Source organism: Hemiscyllium ocellatum, chromosome 8, assembly GCF_020745735.1.
Source record: "Hemiscyllium ocellatum isolate sHemOce1 chromosome 8, sHemOce1.pat.X.cur, whole genome shotgun sequence".
Lineage (NCBI taxonomy): Eukaryota > Metazoa > Chordata > Chondrichthyes > Orectolobiformes > Hemiscylliidae > Hemiscyllium > Hemiscyllium ocellatum.
Genome location: NC_083408.1, coordinates 110,749,498 through 110,760,935, shown reverse-complemented (window position 1 = coordinate 110,760,935; position 11,438 = coordinate 110,749,498). Strand labels below are relative to the sequence as shown.

Sequence of the window (11,438 nt, the reverse complement as noted above, 5' to 3'; positions counted from 1 at the left end):
GGAATGATACTAAAGTAGCTGGGCTTGCCATCCTTAGGTTGGAGATGATTAAGGAAAGGTGTTCAAAGTTGTCAGTGGTTTTGATAAAGTAGGATCATTAATCTGACAGAGAAAATGAAGTTATGTTTGGCAAAAGGATGAAGAGGCTGGATGAAGAGAAAATTGTTTTTATGCAGCAAATTCTGATCTGGAATTCGTCAGCCGTCAGGTATTTTTACTGCAAAGAGAGATCATCCTGGCCTCCCAGCAGTCCAAAGGCTTTCTCCCTGTATCATTCACGTACACAAGCTGTTCAGACACCCAGGAACCAACCAGAGCTTGTTGTCAGGCTAATGATCCCCTTTGGCATCCACCCCTCATTACAATTTGCACAAACCAATCAGCTGTTTGTGGCTGGCCACATTTTCCTCTGCATGCAACCCATGGTGTTGGATCTACAAACAGCTTCCCCCACTACTTGAACAAAGCAGCAGTGTAAACATCACACACAACGTGTTTCAGTATCTTGTTTTAAAAAGTGCAACAGTGCCTTCCACAATCAAAAATAGGGTGGCACGGTGGCTCAGTGGTTACCCCTGCTGTCTCACAGCACCAGGGACCTGGGTTCAATTCGAGCCTCAGGCAAGTATCTGTGCAGTTTGCACATTCTCCCCGTGTGTGCATGGGTTTCCTCCGGATGCTCTGGTTTCCCACAGTCCGAAGAAGTGCAGGTGAGGTGAATTGGCCATGCTAAATTATCCACAGTGTTCAGAGATGTGTAGGTTAGGTGCACTAGTCGGGGTAAATGTAGAGTAATAGCGAAGGGGAATGGATCTGGGTGAGTTACTCTTCAGAGGGTCAGTGTGGATTTATTGGGCCGAAGAGCCTGTTTCCACACTAGGGGTTCTGTGATTCTGAGTGATGCAGTATATACAGAGTTAACAGAAAACTGTGATCAGGCACCCCAAAGAGCCCACCAATAGCAGTTTGGGGCAAAGACAGATTCCATGATTCCTCAGCAACTCATTCAGATGATCGTGACTGTATGGGCCATTGAATCTCATTACAACTTTGTTTCCTTTGCCTGGGGTTCCAGTTCACTTTTTGAAGACTAATATTGGAACTCATTTAGAAATTGCTTGGTCTTGGACTGCCTCAGAACTGATCTAGTCTGCTCACACAAGACTTCCTTCTGCTAGATCCTTCAGGTGGCACTTCAACACCTACTCATGAGCACAATTCCAACTCTTATGCAGACAGCTACTTTTACTGAGCTGACAGTGCTCCCGGATTTCTCCAACCTTCAGTATTTCACAGCTCCACCAAATAAGTATTACTTGTTGGCTTCCTTTAACCGTGCTGTCAGCTAACAGATAGATCATAGGACTTCAGTGAGCCTTCAAAGTTAAACAAAGCTCATAACTGCACAGAGATGACTTATTTGGCTGCCCCTATCTCTGTATCGCAGAGCTCGTGATCTTCCATTGCCTTTTCAGCACCTCCGGATTCCTTGTGAAACTGGAGTGCCTGGAATCTGCTAACTAAAGCATCTTTGCTGCTTACAGCTTTTTCTTCCTTTTTCTAACCTTAATTAACCGACAGCTGAAATTAGCAACCAGTATCATCTCTAAGATGTACAACTGAACAACCGCATAGAGGTTCCACACGTGATGCATTGCCTTCTGATTCCAAAACCACCTCTGCATACAGATCTGAGAAGTCTGTGCAACAGCAGGAAAATTGACAGGGAAACCTAGGTAGCAACCTGCTACTGTCTCTAACCAGCTATCTGCATCCTTTGTACACCACCATCATAGGCAGGCACAGCTGCCTTTGCAACAGCTGCCATAGCACCCATAATACTGTGCTGAGTTTTTGAAGCCTGGATTACTCTGTGCATGCATCAGAAATCTTGCCTGGAAATCACTCTCTCAGATGGACATGGATTCTGTGTTTCTTAACAAATAAAATAATGTTAGAGGAACTGAGAATCAGTGAAGTGAAGAAGGGCTCATTGGGTTAACAGTAGAATCTGATCCGAGTTTTGGGAAAACTGAAGTTTCTGAAGAGTACAAAAGCAAATTGTGAAATAATTTAAATCACTGTAATAGTTGTAGAGTAGCTTAGGCCACCGATGCAATTAAGCCTATAGCAAGTTAAAAATCATCTGATGAAGGAACGTCGCTCCGAAAGCTAGTGTGCTTCTCTGTTGGGCTGTAAACTGGTGTTGTGAATTTATAACTTTGTACACCCCAGTCCAACACCGGCATCTCCAAATCAAGCCTATATCAGCCTTTTTTTTAAATCAAGTAATCCAGTTAGTCCCGTTCTTCATCATGTCACTGCAGTTTTTCTTTGTATATTTGTCCAATTCCCTTTTGATAGCCACAGAATTTGTACCCACTTTCCTAACTTAGAATGCTTTGCAAATCCTAACCACTCATAGCTTAAAAAAACACTTTTTCCTCAATTTTTTTTTGTCAATTTTTGACATTTATGTTAAATATGAACACTCTGGTCATCAATTCTTGGTCATTGAAAATATGATTTTAAAATACTTCTGTTGAATCTACTCTTAGCCTTCCCTGTGCTAAGGAAAACCATCCCAGCTTCTCCAGTCTATCCAAATAACTGTAAACACTCATTCTTGGAACAAATTCCAATAAATATCATTTGTGTTGTCTTCAAAGTCTTCATGATTTTCCTACATTGAGACCTGAGGTGATAAAGGCATATGTAATGATTTCAGTAGCGAACAGGGGTTGTTACAGAGAAGATGAATAGGCGAAGTTTTCTAGTGGAGATATTCTAAGGTTCACCTTTGAGATGAACAGATGATGAAGTTGCTAACACTCTATTTTGAACGAAGAATATGGCAGAGTATGAAGAGCAGACCAGAAAATGGAAAAAGTACAGATTTTATGTTAGGCTCAAGAGCAAGGCTTTCATCTGAAGGCTTAGTGAGAAGTCACTCAAGCAGCATTCACTGTCCAGTATCAAAGGCAAAGAATACCCACTAGTTGTCAATGCCTTTGGGATCATACCTCAGTTCCACTCATGACCTTAGTAGAGGGGAAAGATGAACGAATGGTGGTTCTGACCATGTGAGCATAACCACCAGCAGAATAAAGGCTTTCAAACCTCTAATTGTGACCCAACCAAAATACAACAGAATTTAGCAGAATTATGTTTCCTAATACTTCCTGGAAGGTTTGGAATATTGCTGTTATCAATTTATTGACGCTTGCTTTCCGGAGTGATCTGCAGGTGTAAAACAGAAGCTTTGTAAATTTCAGTTAGCCGATACAGACTCTACTGTCTGCTGTTATCTGGTGCCAGATAGTCTGGATTGGAGCAAGTAAAAAGGAGTAGAGTGCACAGCAGGCTACAGGAAAGATCTCCAAATTTTCACTACAATCTGCAAAGGAGTGCTTTCTGACATCACCTCTCTGAACAGACTAGCTCTACGTTTAAACTTGTGCCATCACCACACCTTATTTTGCACTTGTCCACAGGATGAAGTAGATTCTCCCTGTCTGTCCTTTCAACCCTTTGAACAACTTAAACACCTCAGTTAGCTCTCTCCTTAATTTCCTACGTTCAGGGGAGTACAAGCTCAGTCTTTGCCATAAGACCAGGGGAGCAGGATCTCCTTCTTTCCTTTCCAGTGCTGAACACTTTTACAAAGCAAGAAGTTATGAAGCATGGTTTCTTGGTGTCTGCACTGAGTGGTACATTTAAAAATTAGTTTTAATTGAAATTCTTCAGTACCTTGGACATTCTGCTGTTCAGGTTTATCTAGAACCAAAGCTTTTTATTCATGTGTGCACAAATTGCAGTCATGTTGAAAAAGTTCTACTTCTGTTGTATCTTCAAATAGCTACTGTCACAAAAGTCCTGAGGTAACCAGCCAAATCTCATGGATCAGAAAAACAAATTTTCTTTGAAGAGTGTGGTTAAAATGCAAAATTCACTTCCTCACAGAGTAGTTAAGGTGAATAGTATGAGAAGTCTGGATAATTATGTGAGGGAGGAATGAATGGATTACATTTTGATCAGGTCAAGTGAATTAAAATGGGGGAAACTTTTATGGAATATATGGAATTTTAAAACCATTAGGCCAAATGACCAGTTTCAGTTCTGTTAAGTCATTGTCAAATTGTTGCTATGCACTTTAATTCAAAGCACATAACATATTAAGTCTGAGGATGTAACTTACAGGTGCAGAACTGATGTTTTCCTTAATGCACCATGTAACAATTTATTTATGTATTTGTGTGACATGGGCATTGCTGGTTGGCCAGCATTTATTGACCATTTCTTGTGTCCTTGAGAAGGTGGTCAGCTGTCACCTTGAATCGCTGCAGCACCTGTGCCATAAGTTGATTGCAATGCCCTTAGGGAGGGAATTTCAGGATTTTTGACCCAGTGATGTTGAAGGAATGGCAATATATTTCCAAGTCAGGATGGTGAGTGGAACTTGCAGGTGTTCCTGTGTATCTGTTGCCCTTGCCCTTCTAGATGGAAGTGGTCATGGGTTTGGAAGGTGGTGTCTGATGAATCTTGGTGAATTTCTGCAGTGCATCTTGTAGATAGTGCACACAGTTGCTACTGAAGGTCAGTGGTAGAGTGTGTTGATGTTGTGCTAATCAAGTAGTCTACTTTATCCTGGATGGTGTTCAGCTTCTTGAGTGTTGTTGGAGCTGCACTTATCTAGACAAGTGGGAAGTACTCTATCACATTGCTGACTTTTGCCTTGTAGATAGGCTTTGGAGAGTCAGGGTGAGTTACTCGCCACAGTATGACTAGCCTCTCATATCCTTTTGTAATCATTGTGTCTTTGTGGCAAGTCCAGTTAAGTTTCAGGTCAGTGGTAAACAGCAGGGAATTCAGTGATGGTAGCACTACAGAATGTCAGGTGGTTCGGTTGTCTCTTTTTCGAGATGATCATTGCCTGGCATTTGTGTGACACGAATGTTACTTGCCACATGAGAGCCCAAGCTTGTTATTGACCACATCTAGTTGCATTTGAATATGGGCAGTTTCAGTATTTAAGGAGTCATGAATGAGTGCTGTGCAGTCATGGTCATATGTGGGACATGGAGGGGGATGCTGAAGTAACTGAAGATGTTTGGGTGTAGGCCAGTACCCTGATGAACTCTTGCTGAGATAACTGACCTCTAACTACTGCAACCATCTTCCTACCTGTGAGATATGGCTCCAACCAGTGGCGAGTTTGCCCTGTCTAGAATAGAAAATTTCAGTTTTGCTGGGGCTCCTCAATGCCACATTTGATCACTTTGATGTCAAGGGTTGTCACATTTATCTCATGTTGAGAATTGAGTTCTTTTGTCCATTATTGAACCAAGGCTATAATGAGGTGTTACAGGTTTCTAATGAGAGAAAAGAAAACTCGTGCTGATTAAGAAATTGTAGGCGTCTGGGAAATGAAAATCAGCCAGCATTCCTGCTGCAGGAGCATTCTTGTTTGCATGTTTGGATGCTTGGTTGGGAAAGGCTACGATTTCATTTGCCCTGCCTTAGAAATGAAGACCATTGAGGTGAGTTACCCATGAAATACTTCAATATTTCAGAGTGGGAATTTGAAAGGAAAACAAGGTCTAAAGGACCAATTTCCTGGTAATATTAAAGAAACCTGTTTTAATGACAATTTTTTCTTGTTTGGCCACTATCTTGTTATATTCTTCCTAGAGTTTGTTTTTCAAGGATGACTAAAGCTTTCCCTTGACTGGGGAATATTAAACCTATTTTTCAGATTATTAACTACTTTATGGTGCATAAAATGGGCACAATTCTCACCAACATTTTCATTTAAATTTACAGCAGGAGGAACCTCACCCTGACTTTTCTCTTCAAAATTCAGATTATTGCTTGGTAATACCGAGCTGAAGTCATGCTACTAAGGGGCGCAAAGTTGACACTTTTCATCCTTCACTGATTAGGACTAAGATGCAGTAAAAAAAAAGTTGGATAGAGAACCAATGTGCAGCATGGGAAGAGAGTGCTGATTTTTTAAGCCATGTTGGCATGGCCATACAGTAGGAACATTTAGTTGTCAATCTCTGCTGGAATAACTCAGGTCATGTGTGCTGTCTAAATTGGTGCTTTCTTTCTAATCTTGGTTTCTTGCATGTCATAATGAAAAACTTTAATGTCTCTTTAGCAATGCTTAAATTTCAAATTACAGTTTTAGACTTTTCTTGACCAATTTTAAAAACTGAAAAGCTGTTAATTGCATTATTATATCCTCTTAATATTCCAGCATTTTCTGCCCTCAAGAAAACACAGAAGAGGCTCTTCTGTTGCTGCTCATTAGTGAATCTATGGTAAGTGTGATTACTTGACAACCGAGGCACAAGTTCACTGTGTTGACATTTAATGTAATTTTAATGGTCCCGATGGAAATGACCACTTAATGCATGTGAAATAGGGATGCTATGAAGAAATAGCATGTTAATAAATTCTGATTGTTCACTTTGACAGATGCATTGGACTGCACAGTTACAGCAAAGAAAGAATTCTCTTTAACTGGGCATTCTGAGCTCCCATCTGCATACAGAAAAATGCCATTCAACCCAACAAATCCAATGCTAGTGATTACTCAGCATTCCAGTGCCAAACACCGTGAGCACTGCACTGTCTGTCTGGATTGTGGGGTCAAAGTCTCTGGCTCGCAAGCAAGGATGCTGTCAATTGAGCTATGGCTGGCTCTTCACAGATTCACAAAATCTTTACAGCAGTGAACAACGTCATTTGGCCATTTGGTCTCTGCATCACCTGTCCAAATGAACATTGTGCTTTAGTGCCCATTCTTCTGCCTCCTTGGTGTAACTATACATGTTGTTCCTTTTCAACTATTGAACTAATGAACTCCATCACTGATTCAGTGAGGGCAAGGCTGACTACAGTCCATTCTTCAATAATGCGATGGTTGTGTTCTTATCCTACCCAGTGTTATAGAAAAATTATGCTTTAGAAAGAGCACTTAGTGTTGACTCTGTAATTATATTACAGCCAACACACATATTAAAGGTTTGTGCAGTAAAACAGTGTCCCCAATTCGTCAATCATGTCACATTGAATTTGCATTGACATAATGCGAGTTAAAACAATGATTTGTATTGTGTCCGTAAAGATCAGCAAGAGAACAGATTGACTCTGGGTAAATTTTAACCAGCTTACTTATATCTATATAAATTCAATCAATGATCATGAGAAGATTTATTCACAAGTTACATGTCACTTTTACAAATTTTAACATTCCAAATAAGATAAGTACTTGCAAGTCAGCCAAATTTGATTTGGTATAATAAGTACTATGTAGCAAAGTTCTCGAGCTTAATTCTTCTAGGTTGAAACTACATTCCAGTTTCAATTTACTGTCACAAAAATAATTTTTTAATCACAAATCACTCATATAAGTTCCCATGCAGCCACCCATATGGGCTAGACCTCCTTAGTTACTCCAGCAATTTGTGTTTTTGTTTCAAATCTCCAACATCCGCAGTTGTTTTTTCAAATTTAGTATATCATAACATGTCTGAACAGGTCGATTAGAAAATATCAATCACCTGCCTTACCAAAGGGCAAGAAAGGTGGCTAGTTTCCTAACTGAGAAACCAGGTTTCATCTACCTGTTGAGTTGAAGGAGGATGCTCTACAATTGTCCCAATTTGAGAGCTTTTGAAGGCACAGCTGGAAAGCAAATGGCTGACCTCTGGAAGGTACCCACTTCTCTTGCCACCAACATCCTCACCCAGTGCCTCTCCCTACCATGACCCCACCCTATGAGAAGAGCATAAAAGGAACTTGCCTTCTCACTGTTGGATCCTCCCCTCACCCCAATGAATAGGCCTCAGCCAGCAGATGAAAGGAGCCACTTCTGGAGACCTAAGGTTGCCAGCATTGAGGCCTCTGATTTTCTGAGAGACCTGTCAATGCTTTGCCTGTCAATTCTCAATGTTCACCAATTCTCAATGGTGAATTTTCTTGGCATTGGGAGTGACGTGTTAGTGCATAAAGATATTGATTGACATTGGCAAAGGAACCTTCATTTTACAAGTTTTTTTTTCAATTCCTTAGTTTCCTTATTTCATTTCTGAGTTTGCCATTTCAACGTAAGCTTAATGGACTGATGTCGTACTGTGTCCTCTTGTGTGATCTATGTTACAATACAGATAACCTGTTTATATCACATGGCATTCCTTTTCTCTTTCGAGGGCTATGATATAAAGTGACAACTCTCTTGCTTGTATTTCATTATACACTGATCTAGTGCTTTATCTCTTTCTGCTGACGTCTCTTTACAGTCACCACAAGTAGAATTCAGAATGCCTCTTTGATTAGCCTTCACTGTTTGAATGTCTGCAAGATGATCGAAGACACAAAGAAATTCTGACTTAATGTACACATTTACGCAAAATATATATAGAGTTGAATTTGCTAAAGTTCTTGTTTTGGTCTATAATATTCTGTCTATCAGTGGACTGTAGATCCTTGCTATACTGTATTGGTGCTTCAGTACACTTCCAGCAAGGTCTTGTGTCAGTGATTTTCCCACACAGCCAGTTCTTGATCTAAGGGAAATGCTAAGCAAAGATTATGAATGCTCCACATAGGGAACAAAATACTTGGTAGCTGAGGTATCTCAGAGCTCATTAGGCATCTTCTGAGGATCATGTATTGTCAGCCTGACAGGCCACCCTCCAGCTGTCATAAATGCATGGTCCTTCAGAACTGGAAAAATATGTGCAATCCTTAGAGCTACATTAATTGGAAAAGGATTCTAAAACTACAAACGAATATTGCTGTTAATCACCAACAGCAGCTTGCACTCTTATGCAGCCTTAGATCTAATAGAATGCCCCAAGGTGTTTCATAAGAATGTTATCAAGCAGAATCTTGAGGTATGTGGGACATGACTCGGAGTTTTAGAAAGATGAGGGGAATCTGATTGAAATTTACACAATACTGAATACTGGACAGTGAATGTTGGAAAGGTGCTTCCATTGGCAGGAGAGACGAGGATCGGGGTGCACATTGTTAGAGTAAAAGAAAGACCTTCTAGAACAGAGGTAAGAAGAAACTTCTTCAGCCAGGAAGTGGTTAATCTGTGGAATTCATTGCCACAGAACGCTGGGGAGGCCAGGTCATTGAGTATATTTAAAACAGTGATAGGTAAATTCTTGATTAACAAGGGGATCAAAGGTTGCGGGGTGAAAGGGAGAAAATGGGGTTGAAATAAATCTATCAGCTACGATTGAATGGCAGAGCAGACATGATGGGCCGAATGGCCTAATTTCTGCTCCTTTGTCCTATGGTCTTCTGGTCTAATCTGACATTGAGCTGCATGAAACTCTGGAATAAATTATTATAGGTGAAAGAGGCCGAGAAATTCAGGGAGGGAATTCTGTAGCTGAGAGCCAAACAGCTGGAAGGCATGGCTGCGAATGCTGGAACAAGAGACAAAAATGAGAGCAACTGAGCATTCTGAAAAGGGTTGTAAGCTTAGATAAGATGATGGAGATAAGATGGGTAAAGGCCATGGAAGAAATTGAACACATGGATAATGATTTCAAAATTGAATCATTTTATTTCTGTGTCTCAATCTCTGACTCTTGCACTCTTGTTTCTCAGTTTGTTTCTGTCAGTCACTGTTGCCACCACCTTTTTTTAAAATTTGTTCACAGGATGTAGGTATCGCTGACTAGGCAATTTATTGCCCGTTCTAAATTGCCCAGAGGGCGGTTAAAAACCAGTCACGTTGCTGTGGGTCTGGAGTCACATGGAGTCCAGACCAGTTCAGGATGACAGTATTCTTCTTTAAAGGACATTAGTGAACCAGTTTGTGCACCCTGTAAGATGACTGCTGTGTAAACCCTCAACATGTAAAGCCACCCAAGCAGACTATAGGGCTTATCTCTTAGCGAGAGAGAGAAATGACTGATGGTGAGTTTAACCTGAGGGTCACCAAGTGGGGTCATGAAGTGTGACCTTCTCTTTAACCTCACCCAGTGCGGTAATTGACCCCACCCTGTTGGCATCGCTCTGCAACACAAATCAACTACCCAGCCACCTGAGCTAACTGACCCCTGACTGATTAATTAGTTACATCTGTATAAATGGTCTTCAAATTTCTCTATTTGTTTTTATCTTATCTTGGAACTGAGCTCCTCTTTGCAGCTGAAGAGAATTTCTCGGATTCAGTTCCTGCTTTCATACTTTTAATCTATCAAAAAACACAGAGCACTAATGAGCAGTTCCTACACATTATTACTTGTTTCTACTTGTTAAAAACAAGCATGCGGATTTTTCCAGTGTGTTATATCTTTAGTATGGATCAGAAGAAGTCCCGATATAAATACCCGAGTTGAAACTGTGATCAGTTAAAATATTATGGGGAGCACACATATTGTCATGATGCAGGTTGTGATTTTCTTGTCTGCCTGTTAGCTGCCTGATAATATGCAGACCCTATTTGGCCCCTCGAAATTTACACAACCACCTTCTCAGTTACCTCCTTATTACTCAATGCTGTCCAAAGATAATGCAGTCCCATGTAAATGAGGCCCAAAAGTCATCAGGGTCCCTTCCTGGAAGTTGACTAGACCTATTTCTTTGTAACTATCCTGATCTATTATGAAATACTGAGGTATTTCTCCCACACAGATTGTTTAGAAAGCGCTTTTTTGAGCTGCACGCTAGTTCACTTCACTTGCTCATAATTGTCTTGTTTTCAGCTATTTATTCACAGAAAGATGATGCAATGTATTTTCTTTGTTTTTAATGAACTCAGTCGCCTTTACTCCCCTGAGAACATGCTAGTGGCTCACTAAGTAAAAGGAGTATCTGGTTAGTATTGAGCCAAGATCAAAAGATTCTGGTTTCCTCCCACAGTCCAAAAATGTACAGGTTAGTAAGATTGATAATTGTAAATTCCCTGTAGTGTCCAGGGATGTGCAGACTAAGTGGGTTAAACATAGTAAATGTGGGGTTACAGGAATAGGGTGGTGGGGAGGGGTGCTGGGTCTATGTGGGATGCTCTTCAGAGGTTTGGTGTAGATTGCAATCCCCACACTGTGAAGATTCTCTGATTCTATCTTTTTTAGCACAACCTGCCACCCTTTCCTCATGCTTCCTCCTGGCTTTTCTTATTCTACGGTTTGCATCATTTACCTGCTATTACTTCCTTACTTTCTCACCATTTTCCTTAGTCATCTAGGGTAAAGAGTGCTGTAACTTCTAATATCTTGTATTCATTTCTCATGGGTATGTAGATTTGCCCAATATTCATTTCTCTTTATAAAGTCTCTCATTTTTTTATTCACTGTTTCATCCACCAAAATGGGTTTCTGCTGCAGGCCAACTTTTAGAGCCCTAAAATCTGCCCTTTACTAGTCTGGGATCTTAATCCTTATCTGATTTTTATCCTGTTCCAC

General features: G+C 40.6%; 1 protein-coding gene across 3 annotated transcripts in view; it reads left to right on the top strand.

Moving 5' to 3' along the window:
• Window positions 1–11,438, top strand: part of ttc7b (tetratricopeptide repeat domain 7B) — a 351,966-nt gene that overhangs the window by 123,041 nt on the left and 217,487 nt on the right. For all 3 annotated transcript variants that reach the window (XM_060829465.1, XM_060829463.1, XM_060829466.1), the window contains exon 8: window positions 6,263–6,326. In XM_060829465.1, coding sequence (XP_060685448.1) covers window positions 6,263–6,326 — 64 coding nt within the window. The remainder of the gene's footprint in view (window positions 1–6,262; window positions 6,327–11,438) is intronic.